A 27,527-nucleotide genomic window follows, 5' to 3' on the forward strand; every position below is an offset into this window, starting at 1 on the left:
ATCACAAAGGAGTGACTGCATCTTCAGGAGGGTGGGTGGGTGGGAAGGGGACAGGGGAGCGAAGCTATTTTCAGAACACATGTCATTGCTGGCTACAGAGCAAGACTGTGGCCATAATGCGGAGGGAAACAATAGCTGTGGCCAGAGGAAGAGCCTGTTATGTTTCAGGTGGGATGTTTGCAACTGCTCAGGAAACCTGACCCCGCCCGACAGCAGCACAAATCACAGCAAAGCTTCATGGAGGCAGAGAGGAGGCGGGGGATTCACAGGGCCAGGGCCAGTACGAGGTGCCAAGAGGCCACGCCTCATGCCTGGAGGAGGATTTTCAGTGACTGCTTTGCCCGGGGGGCCTGCTTAGGAATGAAACACTTCTGACCAATTTCCCAGACAAACTATGTACCCTGCTGTGGTCTCTGGACACCTCCCAAGAAAGGCAATGGGAATAAAAAGAACTGGAAAGGTGGGAAGTGGCAAGGTGGTCAGAACCAACCCAACATGAAGACAGCTGTCTCAGGCAACAGGCAAAGCCAGGGCTGAGCTCGAAAGGGTGACCTCAAAGCCCCGGGTGGGCGGATTTGGCCCCCTAGCATCCAGGGGCCTGCCTGGGAGCCGGGCCTCCAGCTGCACAGGCCCTGAGAGCTGCCCACACCCCTTTTCTGACCTCCAGTCGGCCTCACTTACCAGCCTCTGTGCAATGCCGGAAGCAGGGAAGGACAGGCTGTGAGGTATGGAGGGAGGCCGGGCCCCACCTCCCCCAGCCCCACAGATGAGCTTGGGACCAGGGGTCTAGGTTTGAGCGGGGAAGTGGGGGTGTGGCTACAGCTCCAGATCTCAGTTGGACTTTATAGCTGTCATGGGGGCTAGGAGGATTTTTTTCAACCCCATCTTCATATCCCCTTCTCCAAACATGTGTGGTTCCTGTTTTGCTGCATCTGTAAAAGGCGCTGGGAGCTGGGGACTTGCCTTACACCTCTCGGTTAACACCCCTGGAGACTGATGGAGTTCAGAGCAGTGTAATTTACAGCCCATCTCTCCCATCTTAATTCACTCGATGCTCTTCTCTTCCTTATTGTATTAGTGTGACCCAGGTACCTGCCAACAATAATGGCCTCTCTAGCTAGGAGCCTCTCCCCCACTCCCAGGACAATTTATACCTTTTCCTTGGGATTTTCCCCCCTTAAAGTAAACAAAAAGAGGAAAAATAAGAAAAGGTTAACATGGGTTTGGAGCGCTGCAGCCCCGTGGTTCTGGGCAGGGAGCCAATGGCCCGAGGGCACACACATGTGTGTGCTCTCCCAGAAGGGCCTTCACCGGCCCTGTTTTACAGCCACCTCGGCACAGACTCCAGGGTTCACGCATATGGCCAGACAGATGTGTCTGGCTTACGTTCAAGGCTGGAAAATGAAGAATTATGGAAGTGAAGGGCCCCGGGCATTAAAGGGGGGGGAGAAGGGAAGGGGGGAATTTTTCCTCTGCTGAGAAATCCTCCTGTGGCTGTGAGGCTGGAGGAAGAAGGCTGACAGGAGGCAGGGCCGCCAGCAGAGGTTCATGTGGGGCCTGTTCTTAAAGGGGCAACAGCAACCCCAGCCTTGGTCAAACCGCAGCAGGCCCTTGGTGCCTGGGCCTGAGCAGCCTACTCTAAAGGAGGTGGCAGGGAGAATAGGCTTTCTGACAGGGCAGCCGCTGGCACCGGAAGTCAAGCTTCATACAAGACCTCCTATTTGTAAGGTGCTGCTTGTCCGTGGAGAGGCAGAACTGAACACAGCGCTCCAGACAAGGCCATGTCCCCATAGCATATGCTCCCACAGCATCCTGTCCTTCTCTTTTGTAACAGTGCTCACTCACACTTCAAGTCACTGGCTTCTCCACTCCACTGTACACGATGGGATGGGACATTTGTTCCCTCCTGAGCCCCTGACCACCTGACTAAACTGAGCTGAAGATAGGGTACCCTATTCTAAGGAGTTCACAGCACAGTAGAGGAACAAGTCCAGAAATAAGTGTAATATGAGATGTGATGTAAGTTTCACACATGAAGTGTAAGTCAGTGCTACAGAAACACTGAGCAGAGAGAGATTAAGTCCTCCTGGGGGGAATCAGGGAAAGCTTCACTGGGGAGATGGAGTTTCATCTGGGGATTGAAGAAGGAATAGAATTTCAATAGGTAACAGGAAATGTGGAGCAGGAAAAAGGGAAGAGCATGAACAAAGATCCAAGAGTGGGAAAGGAGAAGAGGGTAGTACAGTGGGGCCTTGACTTACGAGTGTCCGACTAACGAGTTTTTCGAGATACGAGCCGTCTCTCGGCCAATTTTTTGCTTTGAGCTGCGAGCTAAAATTCAGGTTACGAGCCAGCTTCAGATACCCCACCACTAGTTGGCGCAGCGAACATCACAGTGAATGCCACATCAGCCCAGCATCACGTGTCTCACTCGTTCACAATTGATTTGACATACGAGTAATTTGAGTTACGAGCTCTGTCACGGAACGAATTAAACTTGTAAGTCAAGGCTCCACTGTATTGTCCAGGCAGGAGGGCCTCAGTCTGGGCACTTTACATGCACTGTCATTCTAAGGTCTGAAGTAGGTGCTGCTACCACTTTTATTTTATAGATGAGGCTCAGAGAAGTTAAACACTTTGCCCAATGTAATACATAGATAAGGGCTCAAGGGGTTTGGGAAGAGGTTGTGAACACACAAGAAAGCCTTGAATGCAATAATAAGGACCCAGCCAAGCAAAGGCTCTGATGATTTCTGAGCAGGAGAATGGCTCTTCTGGGAAGAGAATGATGAGGACATGTAAGATGCACTGGAGGCAGTGAACGTGGCACGTAGGCTGTGGGCTGCGCTACTGCAAGAGGTGCCATTCACAGGCTACAAGGTAAGCAGCACCCCCTGGAGTTGTGCGATGCAGAGGACTTGATTGCTATAACCCAAGTCAGTACCTGGCTTAGACTAGCAGTAGTGGCAATGAGAATAGAGAGAGGGGAATAAATGAGTGAACAGATAGATTTGATAAAAAAATAAAAAATGAAATCAGACCCAAGGGGTTAAAACCCAGCAAGGAATTTAAGATGATGCTCTAGTTGCTACCATCTATTAAGTTACTCAACGAATACCTGCTGAGTGCCAACTCTATGCGCTGAGACTAAAAAGTAACAGAAAGAAGGAGGAGACCAAGCAAAGAATAGTGGTGAGGAAGCCTAGGTCAACAGAGAGAGAAAGAGAAAAAGAGAGAGAGAGAAAAAGAGAGAGAGAGAGAGAGAGAGAGAGAGAGAGAGAGAGAGAGATAGATGAGGGTTCACTTGTTAAACTGAAGCTGGGGGAAGGCAGCTTCAGGGTCCAATGCTACAGGGAGGTCAACTATGATGGGGACTGAGACTTATAAAGGCAGGCACTTGGTGACTTATGATACAGATTATATAATTGCTGAGTGGAGAATCAAGACATAGAGGTGGTGAGTACAGGTAGAACTTTTGGTAAGACCGATGGTGAGGGAAAAAAGAGCCACAGAACAGGAAGACAGACGTGAGGATGAAGCTGCTTAGTGGGCTACAACAGAGACCACAGGAGGGCTGAGGAGGCAGTGCTGGCTACAGAGCAAGACTGTGGCCATAGTACGGAAGGAAACAATCCTTGGTTGGGGTGGATGATGCTGGCAGAGGGATCACACACTGGGTTCCAGTGTGCAGGGGACATGAAAATATCTAAAGAAAGAAGGATCCCAACTGATGCTTATTCCCTGCTTAGGCCGGGGCTCTGTTTGATGGGTGATTGGAACAAAATTAGCCCACAATGACATTTATAAAGCACATTCTGTGTGCCATGCACTGTGCTAAGCACTTTACATGGGCCGGTTTTTGTAGGCTTCACAGCAATTCTAAGAGGTAGGTGCTGTTACCACTTTCACTTTACAGACGAGGAAACAGGCTCTGAGAAATTAAACAATTTGCCAAAAATCACAAAGCTAGTAAGTGGTGGAGCCCAGACCGTGGTCAGGTCTGCTTGACCTCATGCTCTGAGGCCTCTGCCAAAGGTGAAGGGTGTCTGAAAAGAGCTGAAGACAGACGTTCCTAAAGGGGCCTGATGCTTCCCAAGCACATAGTTAAATAGGAGAGTGTGACTGGCTCTTCCCTGTCTGTCCTGAGCCCTGGATAAGAGGCAGTGAGCGTACAGTGCAAGAAGGCAGACCTGGAAGAGCCATACAAAAAACATGCTGGCCTGGCTGGGTGACTCAGTTGTTGGAGTGTTGTCCCGTGCCCCCAAAAGGTTGCAGGTTCAATCCCCAGTCAAGGCACATGCCTAGGCTGCGGATTCGATCCCCGGTCGGATTTGATCCCTGGTCAGGGCAAGTACAGGAGGCAACGGATTAATGTTTTCCTCTCACATTGAAGTTTCTGTGTCTCCCTTCCTCTCTTTGGAATCAATAAGCATGCCCACGGGTGCAGCTTAAAGGAAAAAAGGAAAATAAAAGAAAAACTTGCTGGAAGTGGAGGTATGGGTCCACAAAGGGCTGATAGTGGAGGAATCCTCGTGTGGAGATCAAGCAGTTTCTCTCTGGGAAGGTTTAGAGGTCTGCAGAGGGGCTCGGCCATCACACTGGGAATCCAGATAAGCAGACTGTGGCCATGACATTCTCCCCCCCTGAGGACAGGTGTTCTCAACAGAGAGTCCCTGGCCTCTCTGGGACTGTACGGATAAGGTTCAGGAGAACTTCAAAACTTAGATCCCAGGAGGAGGGAGCCTCCAGGCACCAAATGTGCTATCAGAACTTAGTGACAGAAAAAGAAAACGAGGTGGAACCAGACATGTGAGACTTTTCCTGAGACGATCCTGCTTACCCCTGCTCCATTCTCACATCCCCTCATGCCCCTGATGGGAGCCATCCTCCCAGGCAGGCCCCACCTGGATCTTTTCTTGGCGACGCTGCTGCTCGGCTATCTTCCTGGCCAGGGCCAGCTTCTTGGCCCGAAGCTCCTTGATGTCATCCTCGCCTCCGCTGCCTTCAGCCTCTGAATCTTCTTCAAAGTCTTCAATCACCACATCCTCCTCCTTTGGGTGGCAAAACAGGCCAGGAAAGAGAGGATACTGTGAGTCCATGACACTTACCAGACCCATCTTTCTATCCTTCCCGCACCCCCACTCTAAGCTTCTTTAGACATTTCTTACAAAGGGCCCCAAGGTGTGAGGGGTAAAGAGAAGCTGTTACTCCCTCCCTCACTATTGCTCCCTTTTGTACTCTAGGACTTTTTCTGAATGCCAGAGTCAGAGACCACACCGTCAGTCACTCTCATGGATAACTTTCATGTTTCTACTCACAGCTCTTCATTCTCCTTTGCACAAACTCACAAAGTCAAACTTTAGGTCTATTTTTGTTTTGAAATCACCAAAGGGGAAAACAACAGAGAAAGTTAAACAACCCAATTTAAATCTAATTCATGCTAATAATCTGATAGGAATCAATTCTGGCCAACAGCTGGGAGTTAGGCATGGAAGCTCCCTTGCCCCAGACAGCGTCAGGGAGCAGATGCTGTAGCTCAGCAGACCTTGCCCTAGTTTCTTTTTAAGACCACAGCCTGGTGGTGTCAGGGCTGGGCCTCCTTATAGGAATTCACATGACATGACCTTGCTCAGCTGCCCTACTGGAGCTTGGGCAGGCTGGGAGATAGCTGCTAGCTTAAGTCTCCTGCAGGCTGGTGGAGCCTTCCCCAGGGATGGCACCTCCCTGCTTGCAGCTTCAGCTCTCAGAAGCCACTGCTCCCCGGGTGGTCCCAGGCTCCATTCCTCTCTCTCACTTTTGGCCTTGGTCAGTAGAGAACATGCAGCTGCCCAAGCAGCTTCCTTTGAGGGGCAGGGTTAGCATGGGCAATAGGGAGTGATTTAGTAGGAGGAGATTCCTGTTTCTAACTTGATAATGATGACAATGATTATGACAATAATGGCTACCATTTACTGAGAGCTTAGCACTGGCCAAGGACAGGGCTGTTTTTCATGTACGAACTCATTTAATTCTCACAATGGCCTGAGAAACGGATGCTATTATAATCCCTATTTTACAAATGAACAAACTGAGGTTTAGAGTTAAACAATTTGCTCAAGATCACAAAGCTAGTAAGTGACATAGCAGGGACTCTAGTGAGTCAAGCTCTAAAGTCTGTGCTCTTACTAATAATACCAGTCAGCACAGGGGTGGGGGCCTAATCTGGACGGTGAGCCCAGATCCATCCCAGAGTGGCTCGGCTTCACCAGGTCTCCCATAGCCCCACCGAGGACCTGTGCTGTACACCCTGCTCTCTCCCCTAACTGCCCATATCCAGATGGTTCTCCAGTGGAATTTTGGCTGAAAGTGGTTGGTAAAGTGTGTGGGGTAGCAGAGTCTAGGGTGGAACGACAGGTGCTTCGGTAGCATCCCTAAGCAACTAGACTGTTATCTTCGTGAAGAATGATGCCTGAAGAAGTATCTACCTCTTCTCTCCCAATCTGCTTAAGTGACTCAGTCTTGTCGTCTGAGCACAGATGAGATATCAGGATGGGGCCAGAACTGCCACTATCCTAAGAGGTCTCAGGGGTTTGGGTGCTGTCTGCAGTTACCACTCATCTGACAACCAACAGGCTATGGTGTCACATGGTGCACTTCCAGAGAGACCCTGGGAAGGAGGAAGACACTACATATTTACTTCCTTGTTAACCTGGACTGGAGTGAGTGGAATAGGATGCCTGACTGGCCCACGAGGGAACGAGGCCTCTGCTTGCTCTGATCAGGATACACTGGGTTATCATGGGGCTCTGAGTGAGCTTGACTGAGGTCAAAGGAGGGTCAGCAAGGCTTGTCTGAGGTTTTCTCAGCTCTCACAGCAAACGAGGAAGTTCAGGGTTATGAAATTACACAGACCTGGGTAAGTAGGGTTTCCCAGGGGCCACTAACATACAAGGAACTCAGAAGGCTCGTGGGAAAAGGAAGAAGTGGGCAGTGTGGCATGGGTCACAACCTTTGTCTGGTTAATGAGACTTGAAGGAGAGAGAATGGGGGCACCACCAAGGTCTGGGACCAGAGAACCGGTCTGTTCCCTGTAGGAGTGAAAGAACTATGGCTCAGCCCCTCTCTCTGGGCCTCACTTGCCTAACTTGATTTGGCATTGCAGGCTCCACTGGCCGGAGGGCATCTCTTACAGCAATCCTGGAGAGCTAGCCTTGCTGACCTTCCACGGCTACCTCAGCCTCCCCGTGTGGGTGAGATAACTGACTTAGCACTGTCCCACCCATGCTTCCCTGCACAGTGCCCAGGGCTTGGGTGGCACTGCTCTGTCCCGCCTGAAGCCTGGACACCCCGATGGCTTTAGCAACCCCACTGTCTCCTCCCATGCTGACAGCTCATTCTTTCCCATTATTTCCTGCCCAGGTTTCATCTGGGGAGTCTGGAATCGTGGGCTCAGCTTTATCCCTGGAACCACCTCTGTCCTGGAAGCTGAGCCTGTATCATCAGGGGTGGGGTGGGGTTCTCCAGCTATTCTAATGAAGCCAGTCCAAGACTGCGCTCTGAAGACTGAACCAAAGGTGGCCACTCTATCACTGTTTCAGATCACAAACGACAGCTTCCAGCTGACATCTGGCTTCCCTGGCCTGTTGCTGATTTCATCCCTGCACCCCACCCTGCTCCACCAGGCGCTTGAGACTCTTGCGGGCCAAATGACTGTGTTGGCCTATGGGTGACCTGGCCTCTGGCTGGAATTACTTCCGTCCCTTCCTTAAGTCCCATGTTCCTTCCCACCTAAGTCCCCTCTGTCTTTAACACTGTGGGGTAAAAGAAGGTAAGAATCAACCATCAGGCAAAAGTGAGCTGTGTGCACACACACACCCAGACAGTTACCCACACCCAGACACACAGCAGGGCAGCTGGCAGTGATATTAAACACACACATGCGCCAACACCGCTACACACTCACATTTACTCAGAACCCACAGACAGCAGGGAAGCTGGAAGCAGTGTTCAACTTAAACTGACACACAAGCCCAGCACCGACAGACCCACGACAGCAACCACCCCCAGAAAGACACATACATGCATGGCAGGGCAACTGCCAGTGAGGTTTAGCAGGGGTAGGTACACAGGCTCACGCGTGCGCACACTAGGGTGAGCGCACACGGTTTGGAGTGAAGCAAGGGCTACAGGAACAACCAAGGGCAAACAAACAAGAGAATTCCTTAATCACATCAGGATGTGCAGGAGGGAGGGAGGGAGGGAACGAGCGAGGGAGGGTAGGCGGGGGAGGGGTGATTTTCCACACGGGGCCAGCAATGTCAGCTCTTCCTGTACGTGTGCTAGAGGCTGGAGTTCAGGCCTGTGCTGCGCTGAGCTCCACACATCTATAAACTTGATCCTCAGCCTGAACCCTAACACCCCCCTCCACTCCCTTTCCTAAGCCTCCGGAGCTGCACATTATTAAACTCTTTCTTTCCCTCCCTTCTCCAATGCAACATTAAAAAGAAGCATCTGGAACTCGTAGCAGAGATGGAGGCACTGGGGTGGGACTGGCAGGAAGGGGCACCAGCAGAGTGCACTCTTGAGAAGCTGGCTGGTCACGTTAACATCGACACTGCTCTGAGTGGTTATAAATAACCAGGGGTAGAAGCCGAAGCCATGGGCAGAGCAGGGCTGGAGGGGGAGGAAGGGGAGCCTTCCCTTTGCCACAGCGGGCTCTTCCCGCATAGTACCTCATCTTCCAGTTGTTTTCCCTCTTGGCTTCCCATTTCCTTTCCCATGGTGTCTGGGACGGGTGCCACTGACACATATTTTCCACCCTTGAATGCCAGCAGAGGCTCTTCTTGTCCACAAAGGGCTTCCAGAAAATACTTCAGCACTGTGACCCTTTTGCAGTCGGCTGCAATAACCTACAGGGCAAAAGGGAGAGAAGAAAAACAGCATTTTCTGAAAGGGAAGATGAAGATGAGAGACACTGTTGGCGGCGGAGCACATGAGAAATGTGTCAACGTTGCTGGGCAAGGGAGACAGGATGAGTGTGCGGTATGCATGCATGTGTGACACGGTGAGCAAGGGCCAAGGGGTGAGGACCAAGATCTTCTAAGGGAAGAAAGTCACTACTGTCTCTCCTTAGGTCATCTCGAGGGTAGCAGACAACCCCAGAATCAATGACAGGTATCCTCTGGGGTTGTGCCTCCCTCCTGCCCCCCAAAGTCCTGATAATAACAAAGAATAAATTAAATTCTTTTAGGTTTGATATCTAATTGATAGAAGGAAGGGTGGAGTGCCAACCACTGGTGGCTTTCACAGAACACAGCTTTCTGGTACCCCTCACAGCCACTCTCTATTCTTTTCCAAGCTCCCCTCTCGCCAGACTCCCAAAAGGAGAACTTTCAGCTCAGTGCAAAATGAATGGTGAGGGCTTTCTTGGCTGTTTCATTTCAGCCTGATAATTTTGGGCTTCCCCTGGCGGGTTCTGCCCCACCCAAGAGCTTCTCATACTCAGAGACTGGGCTCAGGCAGGAAATTGTTGTCAGGAGAAGGGAGACAGGCAAAGCAGGTGGGGGTGTTTCACCAAAGCTCTGCTCCTCCAGGGTTCACGCCATCCTGCTCCCATGTGGCTACATCAGCACATAAGCCAGTGCTGTCAGAGAAGCTGGGGCTGATTTAGCTGAAATGAAATTCAATATCTTGAGCAATCGTCAAATTTGTAAGTGTCTCAGATGAAGTCTCCATAGTCACCTTGTCTGGGGTCCTTTTCCTGTGAGACCACACACACATGGTGGCCTCACCTGCAAACCCATCTGCTTTGCTTGCACCCCCTCATGCCCTTTTCTCCATCTCTGGCCTCTGCAGTCCTCTCCTCCATATGAAAGGGCACCCACCAAGGCAGAGGAGGGGCCCTATTTGATCTGAAGCTCGGAAGCTGGTGAAGGCCAATCCACACAGGGAAACACACTTCAGTCGTCAGATATGCCACAGGGTGGCAGCCCGTTCTCATCGTCACTGACTCTAGCCCATACTGAGTGTCCCCTGCCCCCTCAAAGCTTTCCCACTCCACAATACGATAGGGAATTCTATGTCTGAATCACACAGTAAAGTATGAACTTGGAGTCTGTCTTTGATTGTTGATGTTTCACAGGTGCATTTGTTACTCCTTCACTTGGACAATAACCCCACTGGTGGCAAAGACTACATCTCCTAAGCTCCCCTTGCCAGGGAGTGGGGCACACAGGAAGCTCACAGTAAGGACTGACGAACACAGAGAAAGTCGGCTGAGTACCACCAGGAGCCACGAGGCAGGCATGATCCCTATTCCTGTGATACTGTGGAAACGAGCACCACTCTATCACAGGTGCTATGTGACTCCATCCTCTACTCCCTTTTCCAGCAAAACCTGCTACTCTCCCTGCCGAGGAGTGGCTCCTGCTCACCCTCACCAATGGTCCTGGAATCACTACAGGCCTGAATCTCAGGCTATGCACTTCAACTACCTCCACCTGAGAGGCTAACCTAAAAGGTGCTCAGCTACCCAGATAAGGCTTTGGAAAGAATAGCTGTCTTGAGCTTGGGGTGCCTGGTCCTGGGCTTACACCTCCTTGAAGGAAGAAGGAAGCTCTCCTTGGACCAGGGCAGGTAACCATGGATTCCATCGCGTGTATTCAAACATGTGATGAGGAAGGCTAGAAATACAGAAGCAGGGGCTAAAAGGCATTAAAGAACAGAGCTGAAATGAGTAATAGCCTGGCAGGCAGCACGCACAGTGGCCTCCCTGAATCCCCAGCCTCACACTTGCAGAGGAAACTTCTGCATTTCCACAAGACTGCCAGTTTCCTCTCTGTGGTCTAATTTTAACCACCTTGTCGTTACAGTGTGTGTCAGCCACCTGACCCCACTATGACCTCTGACCTTATGCCCTAGCTACTGCTTGCACTATGGAGAATTATGTAATGGGTCCAGGACTTTCCTTTTCGGTATGAGGCTGCTACTGCTGAATGGCGAGGAGGTGGGGGTTTAGGGGGGAGGAGGACAGAGAAGAAGCTAGCCAGGGTCCTTGGCATCACCTGGATGGTGAGAGGTTTATGCTGGCACTCCTGTAATGTGCAGCAGCAATCCACCCAGAAGAGGAGAGTGTGCCCGTGCGTGTGTGCTGACGGGAGGGCAGGAAAATTCCCGCTGTTAGAACACAGGCTGGGTGGCATTCTGAGTGGCTCAGGAAGTGTGCGATTCCTGGCCAGGAGGGAGAAAGACCACATGTGTGGATGTGGATTTCTGGAGATGGGGATTTCCAGGGCACAGCGGGACCTAGGGATGCAGACATCCTGAGCCTGCCTGCACACATCCTTAGAGGATCACTGGGAACTGTCATTCACAGAGACTCAACAGCACAATGGAACGCGCCCCCTCCCAATAGTCCCTTTTTCATTTTCACTCCTTTAGAAGGCACCTGCTTTCCCCTGAGATTTTGTTTACTAGGGCCACTAGTCCCTCCCCTAAGGGCAAGGGTACTCTTGGCTGATTCTGAAAAGGGCTTTGATCCAGTGGGGTCTTTGAGCTGGTGCTAAGAGGCCTGAAAAGGATTCTACCTGTCTGGAGAAAGAAAAGTCACCCAACCTTTTAGAAGAGGGTCCCTGTTCCTTTGCAATCCAACTAGCAGGGGACCAGCCAAGATTGTACACAGTCTCCTTATCTTTCCAAAGTGCACTGTGGGTGAAAGACATGGGGTTCTAGCTATTCGGTAAATGGGGAACCTAGAGGCACAAAGTCTAGGGCTTGCCCAGAGGCACAGAGAAGCCTCCTGTCTCTAGCTTGCTAGCATGCCACCTAAAGCATTCTGCTTTGTGATATGAGAAATGAGCCTAGAGGGGTGAGGACCCTAGAGTTTCACAGATTGATGATAATATTCTCCTAGACCAGGGGTCCTCAAACTTTTTAAACAGGGGGCCAGTTCACTGTCCCTCAGACGGTTGGAGGGACAGGCTATAGTTTAAAAAAAAAAAAACTATAAACAAATTCCTATGCGCACTGCACATATCTTATTTTGAAGTAAAAAAACAAAACGGGAACGAATACAGTATCTGTATTTGCATGTGGCCCGCGGGCAGTAGTTTGAGGACCCCTGTCCTAGACAAAGCCTCCAGCACTTGAACCTGGGGGACAAACGTTTAAATACAGTAAATAAGAGACATCATGATGGAAGAAGCCCTTCAAACCACCCCCAACGAGCCAACTCCGAGATAATCTTTGGCTGGCCCAGGAGGACTTCCTGGTAGGAGAGGGGTTAAAGCTAGGCTCCCTGCTTGGAGAGGAAGGAGTCCAGATGAAGTGTATGACATAATCCCCACAAAAGCTCTTTTCATGAGTATATTTTTCCATCTTGTATCAATGAAAAACAGAGAATGTAAGTGGTATGTACATTGTAGCTCTGGGCAAACTCTGGATTCTCTAGAGGGAAGAGAGCTGGGCAGCATGGTGTTCCTTCCTGGTCTGTTAACAGGTTGTGCTGGACTGGGGCTAGAGGTGGGGAAAAGGGCTTCTGGCTAGGGAGTGCCCCAGGAAACCCGGGTCCCTGCACCTTCTCAATGGCAGTCATGGCCTTCCGGAGGGAGACTCACTGCAGAGATTATTAGGAACTCCAGAATTAATGGACAAAATGTCTTACATAAATCACTCTAGTCATCTTTGGAAACAAACTGGGGCTTTAGGTCAGGGAAGAGCTAAAAGCAAGGCACCCAGAGAAAGCCCCTTTTCCTTCTGAGGACCATCTGAGGCAGCGTGCCCGTCAGTGGGAACTGAAACCTCTAGCTTCAGGGCTCCAGTTATCACCCGATCAGGTCCACACGCAAAGAACCAAGCAGAAAGGAAAACTGAAAGTGAGATGCGGCAAGTCGGTACAGGAGCCTGGCCAGTCCCAGGCTCAGTTCCTTAGAAAGACAGAATGTGAGCATGCATGGGAGTAGGTGGAGGCTGGAGTTAAGAGGAAGGTTAGGTCTTGAGGAAAGAAGGAAGAAACTTCTAGGTCAAGAGAGAAGAGGGAAGGCAGATTGAGTTACTGATCTTGGGAACCTTAGGGAATGACAGATAAGCCAAGAATGGAGTTCTCTGAAAACTGGTGACTCTCCACAGCCACTCAGCAGAGGGCATGCCCAGCTTGGGCAGAGATGCCCAGGTAGAAACAGAAAGAAAGATGTGGAAAAAAAAGAAAAAAGAAGAAGAAAAAGAGATCTAAGCTGTCTTATGGAAGACAGGGGAGGGTGAGAGAGAAAAGGAACTGAGCACCAGGCACCAGAGTCTGCTGTAGTCTGAGTTGTAAGATTTGATACACACACCTCAGAGCAGCCATGGGGAAGGGAGGACACCTCCCACCACCATCCCAGTCTAGCAAGGGAACAGGAGGCGGGGTCAGAGAGTGGAACCAGGTTCCTCTGGATGCAGACTCCAGGGAATGAGGAACTCTTTTATCTTTATGGGTCCCCTTTTTCTCCATACAGACCTCCTGGAAGGCATGAGCATTGTAGTGGTTGGTTAGATTTTTCAGAATTTCTTTTTCTGAACTTTTGATTTGGAGGGAATCAGAATTTAAATGTGCATTATCAGCCAGTTCTATATTTTTTGGTCTTAGAAAGTCCTGCTTGTTATTGCTCCTCTGGTTAAAGAGAAAAATCACACGGGTTTTTCCCCTACAAACTCAAGTTTACAGATTGTTTTTCTTGTTTCGCTAAATGCAGTCAATTATTCTCACATTTGTTGAAACCTTCATTCAAACTTTATAGCTTGTTAATTTTACAGAATATCCTTAGAGCAAATAAGATGCAGACAGGAAAGTGAAGTCTTGCTGAGATTATTAAGAAACCTTAAAATAGCCTACAAATCCACAACCAAGGCTGGTAAAAATACAAGCTGTTTGGCTGGTTTTTGAGGTCAATTAGCAATGGGTTAATTATCATCTTCAATGAGTCAAGCCTACAGGATTGGCTACAAAAAACTGAACTCAGATTAAAGTGTTTTCACAAACTGGGAACCTCTAGTTATGCACAACTCACTCTCACAGGAGACTGAAGAATAGGTAGGACAATTCTGTAGTGGCCAAGCGTGGGTCAGCCTAAGAAGAGGCCTGCCAATTAAAGTTCAGATTCAGGGAATCCTCTGGAGCTGGGAAGACAGGAAATGTTTTATTCACATTCCTAGGGGGAGGGGCTTCCAGGTGGGGAGCAGACTGCAGGGGCAGGGGGAAAGCTGGCCACAAGGATGAACAATCACTCTGAAGACAGAAGCAACAGTTTACAACAGAGAGACAGACATTGGCAGCCTACCTGAAGTAGAATTGAATTGAGAGAGGGTGAGAGGGACAGAGAAAGGAAGAACCAATGCAGGGGCTGAATGACAAAGGGATCAGAGGGAGAGCAGACATGGTCCTTGTGCCAGATGCATATCCTGACAACCCCTGGGCATACTGTCCAGGGGGATCAGCTCAATCAGCATTTCTGCTTTCCCTATCCCTGCTATAGCAGGACCTCATTTCTATGCAAGACAGTTAAGCATAGGTCTCTCCCTCAGTGCCTTTTGATCCCCATGTCCAGACCCAGCCCTCCCTAATTCTATAGTTGGTCTGGGCTAGCTGAGGGTCAGTGGGTCACAAGATGAAATGCTAACATCCCTGGCAAACCTGTAGTTGTCACACCATTCCACGTGTCTGGTCCCAACAGCTGTGTTTCCTTCTTAGCAGAGGCAATGTGGACCGTTACAAATCAGCTGGCAATGTACAGATAGAAGCCTGTTCAGAGTGGTATGCAGCCTGCTCAGGCCACCCATATCCTGCCTTGCTTCCTAGAAAGAAGGGCACGGGAACTGGCAAATGGTTGGATGGGAAGACTTGGGGGGTTGGGGGGGGGGGGGACAGAGAATACGCCAATAGTTTTATTGAAGATTCCAAAAGGTACGGGTACTTGGTTACTGAGAGGGAGATTATGTTCACACTGCAGAGAGCTGGGAGAACAGAGCAGTTGTGGAATACACACTGGCAGTGAGAAGGCAAGTACAGTAGGAAACACGGGTCCATTCTGGAAGAGGCAAGTTTAAGCAATACAGGGAGATAGGCTTCACAGTCAGGCTATGAAACTTGAACCTGAGATCAAACCTTAACTGCCACTTACTAGCTGTGTTTCCTTAGACAAGTTACTTAAAGTCTCTGAGCCTCTGTTGCTCAAGTTGTTTGTGATGTTCAAAGGAGATAATGCATAGCCAATATTTAGCAAGGTGCCTTTGGCCCAGTAAGTGCTCAGTAAATAAGTGGCTGTTATTTTCTTTCTTCTTTGCTGCGTCACTCTGCTCAGAGGCGGGAGGGGCACTCTGCCTAACATCACTGAGATGTGTGGAAACCAGGATCAGAAGTAAGGAAGGAAGCCTGGGGCTGGCACACAGCCTAGGGCTGAGGGGAGAGGCCCTGGAATGCTTACCTGCATGTTGAAGCTGCTGAAATACTTTATTCAGAGCTAAGGTACTGGATCCAGGCTGCTAGACAGGCCACTTGGTGGAGGGAGGACCCAGCTCTCTCTAGTTGTCGCTCTTCCTAATTCTCCAAAAAATTCCTGGACTTAACCAGAGAGGCATGTATGTATTTTATAGGACTCTAGAGAGGCCTTAAGGGTCTGGGCTTTAGGACAAGCACGCCAGCAATGCACACATCAGAAATAAAACCCTGTAGCGACAGTCACAATTGCCTTGCCCACCTGGTTCCTTCATTCTGTGGTGTGTGTGTTGCTTTGTCTTTATTAATAGTACCCTCCTTAAACAAGACCCTGCTGCATCCTTGTTCCAGGCCTCTCAATACAACAGAAATGATGAGAAAAATTCCCAGAGGCATTTTCTACCCACCTGTATTTTCTGAGCTTGGACCTTCTGAACAAAGCCAGATAGGAGTCTGGGTTCTCTTGGGCAGAGTACCGCTTGCTCTTCTTGAACTGTTCCCTCAGAGAGAAACTACTCTCTTCTAGAGCGTGAGCTCTGGCTGTACGAGCAAGGTGAATTCTTAATAGTGAGCGCGTCACAGAGAGCAAACTATAGGCAGCAGTGGATTGGACGGGCTGCAGTCCAATCTGCTTCCCCTGCGGAGTGCTCTGAAAGCAGCCACCCAAATTGGCAGCATTAGGGGCGGATACTGGCACTGCCAACACAAGCCTTTCAGGTCTGGCTGGCTTCAGCTGGTCTGAAACCTGGAACACAGGCTCTGGGCCCTCACTCACTGAACCAGCAGGGGAGGCTACGAGCTCAGCCCCTGGGGATGAAAGCCCTTGCATCCGTCTCAGTCTGCAAATATCCAATGCAGTCTGTTTCCATACTGCCAGTTAGTTTTGGGCCAGGAGCACTGTATCCTGGGCTCTAGTTGCTCTGAGCCACATTCTTATTTGCCTTCCGGACAGGCAGGATCAGGAGACCACCCCTTAGACTGGTGTTTAGGTTCCTTCACCTGGTTTATTTCTGGTTTTATTTATTTTATGTGTGTGTGTGAGCAGTCCTGAGACATTGGTAGCATTCAACACATTTAGTCAACATTCAATTCAACAAACATTTACTAAGTGCCTTACTGTGTGCATCAGACACTATTCTAGGCCCTGAGGATTCAGTAGAGAACAAAGCAAAGTCCTGTGGTTCCAGTGAGGGGGAATGGGACAGAGGTGTCACCTCAAAGACTCCTCCCCCCACCCCCAAACATTACCTAAAGCACTCAGGAGGGCAGAAATCTCATTCCTCTTCTCTCAAGGGAAAAGGAAGAGGAAGCCTGAGGGGAAGAGAAGCTCCTTGTAGAGACCTGGCACCCCCTCCTTTATCCCTTTTACACAGAAGGGTCCTGAGGAAGTCAGATGGGGAATTCCCTTGGGCTTAGCCTTGCTACAAGATTAAATTCCAACTTTTCTCAATGCTTTCCGTGATCTGGGCAAGCTCTCTAGCACCCACCCACCCCTCCCACTTGTATATTACCACTCTCACTTCTTGCTATTATTTCCGAATTCTCAACTCCAGGCCCCAGGCAACCTGTTGGATATTCCCCTGCATGCCATTTGCTCCCCTTTGCACCTCAGAGACTTAACAGATTATTTCCCTAATCTACAGTGACTTCACCTTTATGCAGCCAACTCATTCCCTAATCTTCCTTTAAGTTTGATAAAAAGCCCCCCCCCCCCCCCCCCCGTCCACCCCCGCCACTTTTCCCCAAGAAACCTTTTCAAGCCTGCCACCGCCCACACAGTTTTCCTAAGGCTCTAATGTGTGACAGGGACTGTTACACATTCTGGGCACACAAGAGAAACAAGGCAGATCTTGATTTCACAGAATTTCCAGTCCAGAGGGATTCTGTAGTAACCTGACACTAACCTCTTCCAAATGCACAGTTGTCCCTTCGGCACCTAGGGGTTAGTCCCACACTTCCTTCATCTTCTCTGACCTCATAGCAGCCCTCAACATCGGTATTACTAACATGCCACAGAGTAACTGACCATTCAGAGCCTCAATATCATCTCCCAGTGATCCAACCCTTTCTTGACTATTTCAGGTGGAAAAAGATTCAAGAACCCAAGGAAGCTTTTTAAAACCACCATTACTTAATGTTTAAGAAACAAATAAGTAATTTTTATTATTACCTAACAAATTTCCCCCGTTAACTTTCAATCCAGACCATGCTGTATGAAAGGTCTGCTACTGTCTTGAGTCTACAAGGGGGCTCACTTCCTACCAGGGAACCCATTCCATTTTTTAGCTTTTCTAAATTGGTAGAAATGTCTGTCCCTTTTAAACCCATATCTGCCCCCCAGTGCTTCTAATTCTGTCCTCCAGCCACATTAAAAAAACTCTAATTCTGCTTCTACATGACTGGTCTCAAATTATTTGAAGTCTGCTGTGTGATACCTTCTCTAGGCTAAACAGTCCCACTTCCTGCAACTGTTCCTCACTTCAACTGTCTCCTAAACATCCTGCTTATTTTTCACTAAGACTTTCACTGAGACTACTGTGTCTCCTGTAGCGAGTGCCCATATGTGAGCTGGCGGCTGGGAGCAGAGCGGAACATCTCCTTGTTCCATTCTCGATACCTTGATTCTATGAATAGACTAAAACGGCTTTGGTTTTGCTGTTCACCACCTTGCGCTAAGACATTGTGAGCTTTAAATCAACAAATTCCCAAATTGTTTTCACATATGTAACTAAATAGTATCTCCCCCACTAAGTGCAAGAACCCCACTAACTAGTCCCTTTTATAACATTCCTTCACTGAGGTCTCCCACATTATAAGAAACGCTATTATTTAGTATTGGGCTGCATGCTACTTGCTATGTGCAGCTGACTTTCTGGATAAGGTCATGGTTATGCATTTATTCTTTCTTATTTGATTTCATCTTGTTATGTACTTCTTTCATTGTAGCCTGTAAAGTTCCCTTTGGGTCTTAAATTTGTCATCTGAGAATGTATTCCCTCTCAAGTTCAAGATATCCATAATTTGATCTGTTGATTAGTTTATGCTTATCAATATCTTTTCCCATTCATCTGTCTTATTTTCTGTCCTAAGTTTCCTAAGGGCAGACAATGTAATTTGTATGTACATGCACACAGAAAACCTATCTGCAGCATACACTATGGGTATTTGGACAACGTGGATGACTCAGCGCGGGAGGCAAATGGCAGCCTCAGGACCTTAGGACAATTCCAGGGGATGTCATGATCAGGGAGAGGTGCTAACCACATTGTCTATCATGCTCCTTGTGTTGTGTTGCACACAGACACCCTGGACAGATTAAGAGATGCTACTCTCTGCTTTAGGTGGAGTTCCCTGTGAACTTTGGGCTCAATAACTTGGGATAGGTGCTCTCTTGACAAACTGCTTACAAGAGTTTCTAGTTTGAAATAAGATACCACAAGAAGCCAAGCTCTGGGCACATCACACATTGCTGTAAGTAGAGGCTGTTGCCCCAGGGTAAGGTATAACACATCTCAGCAAGAGGTGAGACTTACGCTCTTCAAAGCACTGGTGTTATGCTCTTGGAAATATTACACCCATATCTTGAGAATCCCAACAACAAAGTAAAAATATAAAAAATACAGAAATTCTCTGAGGTTAGGGCTGAGGTATAAGGTCACTATAAATTGCATTTTCGAGTCCTACATCTAGAGTCTTGAGTATCAAAAATGTGGCTAATAGTACCTCAGAGTTGGAGACAAGGCAAGCTTTGATAACTAAATTGTGTTTGTGTCATGTGCTGATTTCTGCTTGTGCTAGGCTCAACATTTAGAAATAACATTCTTTTTCATATTAGTAAAAGAATTATGTGCATATCTAGAGAAAATATATTTTTGGTTATTGTATTTTATTGCTTGTAATTATTGAAGAAATATAACTACATTCAATAATAATGAAAAAAATAAAGTCTATTCATAGTGTGAGATGAAGTATAAGTAAGGCAAATGTTGGCACACAGAAGAAGCTAAATAAGTATTAGTTTCCTTTCTTCACCTCTGAATACTAAAAAGCATTATTTTTCAAACCACCTGAGTTAGAATCACATAGTGAGCTTGTTAAAATTATAGATTCCTGGACTCTACTTTGGGCTAAATAAATTAGTATTTCTGGGGATAGGGCCTTGTACTGTACACTTTAAATAAGTCTCCCAGGTACTTTCACAATCACTACTGTAAAGGCTGAAAAGATAGGTGGCCACATTTTGGTCAATTCTTCAAAATGCAACTCCACTTTAGCTAAGGTACAAAAAATATGACCTTATATTTTCCATGGCACTTTTAGGATCTATAAAATCCTTAGCACCCTGTGAAGAAATTAACTATTACAATTAGATAATGATAATAGAGGTAAGAAAACTGAAACTTGAGTAATTTCAATGAGATCTGAAGCCAGATGCAATGACTTTCTAGTCCAGTGTTCTTGCCACTTCACGAGAGCCGCTTCCTGGGAGAGCACCACTGGGCCTTCTAAGGCATAACAACAAACCTGCTATGTGCTTCATTCATCCTTAAAAGTTCCCAATAACAGCATGGCTGCTACATGCGAGGCACCATGCCAAATGCTTTACATACACCAACTCACCTAATCTCGACAACTCTATGAAGTAGGAAGGGCTGTTATCTCAATTTGGAAGATGAAGAAATCAAGGCACAGACTTGCTCAAGGTTATGCAGTAAGTGGAGGAGCTACAACATGCCTCTTCTCTTAATCAGTGTCCAACTGCCACAGTTCCCCATGGATCTGGACCATTTACCTGTGCTAGGGACAGAGATGTTCACATTCCACAAGGGGGAAAATCTGATCTAGTACAGACACTCAAAGGGGGGCAGCCTCGTCCTGGCTGGGTAGCTGAGGTGGTTAGAGTATCAACCCGATATGTCAAGGTTGAGGGTTTGATTCCCGGTGAGGGCATATAGAAGAATCAACCAATGAATGCATAAGTAAGTGAACAACAAATCGATGTTTCTCTCTCTAAAAAAAAAAATCAATAAAAATTTAAAAAACAAAACAAACAAACAAAAAACCAAAGAGGGGCAATCTTGTTGCTGATTTCTGAAGACTGAACTCCTGGGCTGGGTATGCTTTTCTTGGGCAGCGGACAGGCCCAGGTCCAGGGAGAGCAGGGTCTAGAGCAGTGATGGCGAACCTATGACACACGTGTAAGAGGTGACACGCGAACTCATTTTTTTGGTTGATTTTTCTTTGTTAAATGGCATTTAAGTAATAAGATAAATATCAAAAATATGTCATTGTTTTACTATGGTTGCAAATATAAAAAAATTTCTATATGTGACATGGTACCAGAGTTAAGTTAGGGTTTTTCAAAATGCTGACACGCCGAGCTCAAAAGGTTCGCCATCACTGGTCTAGAGGAAAAGTTCCTTCATGCTGTCCTCACCTGGTCAAGTTACTGAACCTTGTTTGCAAAATACAGATGATCCTGAAGATCCCTTTCCATTCCTAAAGGTTTCTATGATTCTGGGAAGGCATCTTGGAAAGGAGGAGAGGAAAGACAGTTCAGCTCTGCCATTGACCTTGATGGGGGAGCTGTTCTGTCCTAGGGGATAGTGCCAAGAGCTGGGCTTCGCCTTTTTGGAAGGGTTGATGACTCAGAATCTGTTTCCATAGGAGACAATTCTTGACGGAAAAAGGTGGTATAGGTTCTTCTCATATGATAAGCCACTAAGGAAGACTTGGAGGGTTTTATGGAATCATTAGCACAGAGCTCCCCTCTGGCCATAGAGCAGAGGAAGAAACAGCAGATCAGTTTATAAAGCTCCAGAGTGGAAAATTTCTGTTGGTGTCCAAACTAAGTTTTTGGCTTTCTGTGAGGTTTGGAAAGACTCGGACTGATGTTTTAATCACCTGTTTAGTGTTCTGAAGCCTCTTGTCAGAGGCCTCGCTGAGCCCGCTCCAGCAGGCAGTGGGGAGCCGCTGGCTCACATACCGTGCTCTTTTTCTGAGCCGTTTCTTTCCCATGGCCATCTCCAACACCCTGGAGCTCCCTCCAGGCCACTTGCAGGGTATAAGCCAAACCTGTGCGTCCCACCGGAGGCTGAGGACAAGCTCTCTGGCTGGTTTCTCACCAGATCTGAAGCCAGGAAAGGCTTCTTAAGAAAAGCCAAGGTGCGAAGAGGTCAAGAGTGGTCTCTGGAGACCAGTCTGCCAGCAACACCTTTGTGGCATGGGATCAGGCTTGCCTTTTAGGAGAATCACCATCTAGACATCCTAAAGCCCTTGGGTATTGATCATGAAAGGAGTCTTCACGAGGGAAAAAGAACAGTGACCAAACTCAGGTTGGGCACGTTCTAAAAACAGAAACTCATGACCATGCAAGAAGCCCAGGACAGAGGTTCAGGGTAATGGCAAGTAGAAAAAAATAGCATTTTACTTCCTCTGCAGTTTTCACTGGTCACAGCTTCTCGATGGCTGACATATCCCATTTTACTGGGAAAGCTGTGGTGGAGATGAAGTGGTGACTGATGGTTGCTAGGCATTATGTTATTTCATTTGATTATCACAGTAATCCTGTGAGATAGAAAGAGGAAGAGGAAATTGAAGCTCTGAGGAAAGAAATATCCAGTAAGTGGTGAAGCTGGGATTTGAACCTAGATTTGTCTTACTCCAAAGGTCTGTGCTCAGTCCGTTATACTTTGTAGCCTCTTACGAAGGTATTGATACTTTTGGAGATAGGGACCTACTTCAAGTCCTTTTCACTAAAGGATATCCCCCTTGCCCAGGAGCCAAAAGGCCTACCCCCAAGACAAAATAAACACTTATGACGAATTTGCATCTAAATTAACATAAATCAAATAGGTACTTGGCTAAGTTACAGGCAAGAACAGAGGTACTAACATTAAAAATTCCAGGGGGAAAAAAGGCCATATGTAATACGTTCAACAATAAAGATTAAAAAATAAAATGAGATTACAGACCACATGGGCAAACAAATGGCCTGTTCTGGTTAAACAAATTCACCAACCTGAAACGTAAAAAAAAAAAAAAAACTTCTCAATGCATGTGCCCTAAAAGGAGTTCTATCATTCAGATTTAATTTCCCTGGACACAGTATGGGTAAGACTTCAGTTAATCAGCTGATGAGCTGAATGAATATGGGAAACTAGTCACTGTTGGGTGCCAAGTTAAGACCTATGCATGAGTGTCCCCAGAAAGTTATTTGCACTACACAGTGTTGACCTCTGGATGTATTGTAGAGAGGAAGGTCCATCATAGAGCAGGAGGGCAAGACAAAGGAAATCAAAGCTTCCTTCTTCCAGCTGGCACACAAAGGTTACATAAACCCATCAATCCCAGAAACTTTTACTGTGCAAACAACAGTGCTGTTCATCTGGTAACTCTTGACCTTGGAGGAAGATATGAAGGTGGAGAAGAGAAAAGAACAGTTTTTTTTCCTGCCACAGAATTTTCTTTTTCCTTCTCTTTTCTGGTGTTTCCAGGGGAAGCTTCAACTGTCCGCTCTGAGAGTTAGCTTCCCTTTGTCTGGCCAGACCACTCCACACATGCCATTGTTCCCTGCCAAGTTATGCGCAAATTCAAGCAGATTAAGCCAACAACATGGCTTTTGATGGAGGAAGGGTGGGGGGTCTTTCAATGGAACTCTGCTTACTGAGGGAAGAGAGACTCCTATAATAGTAAATGGCACATACTGCCTTTTCTCAGTGACCTCAGAGGAACCAGAGGCTACACTTAGAGATGAGACAGAAGGAAGGGAAAGAGAGGAGACCATGACCAGAGAGGTCTTAAGTTCCACAGGAATAACTGTGAGGACAAGGAAAAGGCTGTCTTGTCACGAGGGCAAAATTAACCAGATCCATCTGATTACAACAGAGGGACGGAGGGTGCTGGGATCATGAATGGGGGCAGAAGCTTACACACCACTGCATACTTGGGGGGATGTAGGAGAAAAATATCTCAAAGCTGATGACAAGGCAGGCAGGAAACTTACATGTCCTGCTGACAGGAAAGAAAGAGTGAAATGCTGGGTCTTCTCTCATCTGCAGGATTTCTAATAGGCGACTGAAGTTCACCCTCTTCCCAAGGATGTGCTGACAGCTGGGAATACTGCCCTTCAGGTCAGGCAGGGCAGGGATCTAGACCTCTCCAGAAGTTCACAAAGAAGTTCAGTAAGGACTCAAACCATGATCCAAAACACAAATGGGACTGCCATTTCCTGTTGGGTTTCCATGCTGAAAAAAAACTGGGGGAGAAATGCCAACTACAAAGTGCTCTGTCTTATGTGGAAAATTGAGTATGCAATGTATCCAGCTCTAGGTTTTGACTTGTAAATCTAAGTGAGAACTAGTTGCTAGCTGCTAGAGGATTATAGTGTTAAAGAGACATTCCACCACCCAATCTGCCAGCCTTTCTGCTCGCTGTCCATGGACTTCTAGGGAGCTGATGACAAAGTTGTCTTGGGTCTGTGTAGGAAGGGCAGCCTCGGGCTTTGGCAGTTCCTCCTGGACCCCACATCACTGTCCTGTGCTCTGAAACAGCTCTGATGGAACAAGCCATCTGTGAAGGTTATTTAGTTTGGAACTGGAAGAGGGTGAGGATGTGGAAAAAGTAAACTGAGCAGCCAAAGGATGGGGGGCGGGGGGGAGAGCGAGCAGGTGGCATGTTCATGGGACTGACTATGTGCCAGGGCTGAGTGGGGTGGGATCGCAGAAAGGAATGGTGTCAAAGAAGGCCAGCCCGGGAAGCACTGGAATGCCCAGGACAGCATGATTTTATTTTCAAAGTGGTGTTTTGCTATTCTCCTTCAAGAGTACACAGATTCTCACTTGAGGGTTTCCATTATAGGAGAATCCTTGGAATAATGCCTTGCCTCCAGGAAAATGCCCGAATCCTGTCTTATTTCTTGCTGGGCCTGAACATAGTCTAAAACGCAAATCCAACAAGCGCTTTTTGTTTGGTTGGTTTTTTCACATCCAAAGCCACAGATAATAGCAACAACTGAGAGGGTAAAAACTGAAGATAGTAGAGATTATGAGAAAATCCTTATGAATTACAGAAAACAGCAATAGAAATGGTAGGATAATCTGGGAAGATATATGGGAATTTGGTGTAAACTGGATTATAACTGGTTGTTTCTTTGGAGTTTTCTTAACAGCCCCCTCCACTTATTATGAAGAACAGACATGTTGAAGAGACTTTTATTTTTATAATGTCGGCATTTTCACTTATGTTATCTCATTTAATCCTTACTGAAATCTTACAAAGGTACTATTGTCACCCCCATTTTACATTGAGTAAACTCAAGCCCAGACAGAATAACTTATATGGATATTTCTTATGAACAGAACAGAGCATGAGGACTATGACTTTTATTCAGATCAGGGAGATGTATTTTTCTGCAGGTCATTCTGGCAAAATGGCATGAGAGTTTATGGTATCTCATCTGGTCCATTCCTGATCACCAACCCTATGTAGTATATCCTCATAGGATTTGAAAAAGAAATAAAAAAGCTGCTGTTAGAATATATTTCTGATTATTTATTAAATCTTTCCAAGTTATTAGACTAAGAACAGGGATAGAGACAGCCAGCTGGTAACTAGGAACACTGCTTGCTCTACTGTTGGAGCACACACACAGAACGACATGCAAACAATTACAGTGTCTTCCCTTATCCGCGGTTTTACTTCCTGCAGTTTCAGATACTCTTGGTCAACCATGGTCCAAAATTATTAAATAAAAAATTCCAGAAGCAAACAATTGATAATTAAGTTTTAAATTGTGACCATTCTGAGTAGCATGATGAAATCTCACGCTGTCCTGCTATGTCCTGCCTGGGGTGTGAATCATCCCTTTGTCCACTGTATCCATGCCAGATACCCAACCTGCCTATTATTCACTTAGTAGCTGTCTCAGTTATCAGACTGACTGTCCTGGTATCACAGTGCTTCTGTACAAGTAACCCCTATTTTATGTAATAATGGCACCAAAGTACAAGAGGATGTTAAACTTTATCATAGGTATGTAGACAGAGAAAAAAATAGTATATATAGGGTCCAGTACAATCCTCACTTTCAGGCATCCACTGTGGGTCTTGGAATGAATCCCTTGTGGATAATGGGCGACTACTGTATAAACTTTGTTAAAGTACAGTTTCAGTGCTTCATACTGATAAGAAAGAGAAAATTTCTGTACCAGCCTGTACTAGGGAAGCCTATACACACAGCCTAAACTATCTTTTTTATTGACCACAAGAGCTAAAAGCTGTCACCAAATTCTGTCATTTAGGCTAAAGTCACTCTTGCTGCTGACAAAGCAGAAAAGAAGTTTAACGATAGCTTCTCTTCTAGGGGGTAATGAAGATATGTAGTCACCTTGGCTTCAAGTACCAGCCAAACCGAAGCTGCTTATACATGTGTTTACACACATGGCACATGTTAAAACAAACCAACAGTACAAGCAGCTGAATTTTAGAAACAAAATCTCACTTCTGGTTTCTAGAACCTCTGTTCCCCAGCCCCATGCCAGTTTCTGGTATGTCCTTCAGAGATATGTATGCATACACTGTCATATACAATTAAGTATGGGCTCTTCCTATACCTTATAAATACAAATGGTGATACACATTGCCATTTTTAAAACTTGACAGTTATCTTAGAGATTATCAACACCATTGTGGAGCACACTTCATGCCAAATGCTAAAGGTCATCAACAATAAGGTTCTGGAACAGATCCAGAAAACCTAATGTGTTTATTGCAACAGTTTCTCTGTTTTGGGGGGACTGGAAAACCTAGCAAAGAAAAGCAGATAGGAGCAAGTCAGTCAAGTCCATCACTCATCATCAGGTCCAACAGGCCTGATGAGCAACAACAGTCCCTTCAACCAGGCAGGGTCTCAAATGACAAAAAGCTGGGCAAGAGGGGCTGCATTTACATGTCAAAAAAGAATATGAACAGTGTAAGTATGTGCTCCAGTCTGCATTCTGTCCAGAAAGAGCTCCCACATCAAAGAGTCCTCAACAAATTTGAAGGCTAGAAACACTGCAACATGAATGTTAAACTGTTAATTCTATCACTATGTGTAAGCCAGGTGCCTTGTACATCTGAAGGCTCAGGCACCATCTGCAAGTGCCAGTCTCCCTCTTGGGAATCATATGCAGCTACCATGGAATAGAAAGTAAAGCATTGCCCTAGCTGGTTTGGCTCAGTGGATAGAGCCTCGGCCTGTGGACTGAAAGGTTCAAGGTTCAATTCTGGTCAAGGACACATGCCTGGGTTGTGGGCTCGGTCCCCAGTAGGGGGCGTGCAGAAGGCAGCCAATGGATTATTCTCTCTCATTCTCATCATTGATGTTTCTCTCTCTCTCTTTTTCTCTCTCTCTATCTCTATCTCCCTCTTCCTTCCTCTCTGAAATCAATAATTATATATATAAAGAAAAGCATTTACGGTGTTTTAGGCTGATCTCACAGTCTGAGGATCTACCATATAACAGTACCCTATTCCGAGCAGGATATAACTCTTTGCTTCCTAGACTGTACTTCCTGAAACGTTTTAAGGTATTCCACTGAATTCATTCAAGAAATATTTATTAAGTAACTGCTATGTGTGGTAGGCCGTATTCAAGGAACTAGGAATACAGTACTCAATAAAACAATGCTCCTGATGTTATGGAGCTTAACATTCTTGTGAAACTGAGAAACAAATAAGCAAATAAATAAAGGACATGTAATAGGAAGTACTATAAAAAAGTAGGGTAAGAGGGACAGAGAGTAACAAGGTTGGGGAGAGTATTGCTATCCTATATAATAAAAAGCTAATATGCAAATTCACTGAACGGTGGAACGACTGATTGCTATGACGCGCACTGACCACCAGGGGGCAGACGCTCAACACAGGAGCTGCCCCCTGGTGGTCAGTGCGCTCCCACAGGGGGAGCACCACTCAGCCAGAAGCCCTGAGCTGGGCTCACGGCTGGTGAGCACAGCGGCGGTGGCAGGAGCCTCTTCCACCTCCGCGGCAGCTCTAAGGCTGTCCGACTGCCGGCTTAGGCCCGCTCACCACAGGAAGCA

General features: G+C 47.0%; 1 protein-coding gene across 13 annotated transcripts in view; it reads right to left on the bottom strand.

Moving 5' to 3' along the window:
• SMG6 (SMG6 nonsense mediated mRNA decay factor) overlaps nt 1-27,527 on the bottom strand; it is a 220,316-nt gene that overhangs the window by 15,232 nt on the left and 177,557 nt on the right. For all 13 annotated transcript variants that reach the window (XR_004972925.1, XM_036341029.1, XM_036341028.1 and 10 more), the window contains 2 exons: nt 8,712-8,888; nt 4,905-5,051 (listed from right to left, as the gene is read on the bottom strand). Coding sequence is in view for 12 of the 13 variants with exons in the window: in XM_036341029.1 (XP_036196922.1) it covers nt 4,905-5,051; nt 8,712-8,888 (324 nt within the window). In the remaining variant the exon portion in view is untranslated. The remainder of the gene's footprint in view (nt 1-4,904; nt 5,052-8,711; nt 8,889-27,527) is intronic.

The sequence above is a fragment of the Myotis myotis genome, unplaced genomic scaffold (genome assembly GCF_014108235.1).
Source record: "Myotis myotis isolate mMyoMyo1 unplaced genomic scaffold, mMyoMyo1.p scaffold_m19_p_17, whole genome shotgun sequence".
In the NCBI taxonomy this organism is placed as follows: Eukaryota; Metazoa; Chordata; class Mammalia; order Chiroptera; family Vespertilionidae; genus Myotis; species Myotis myotis.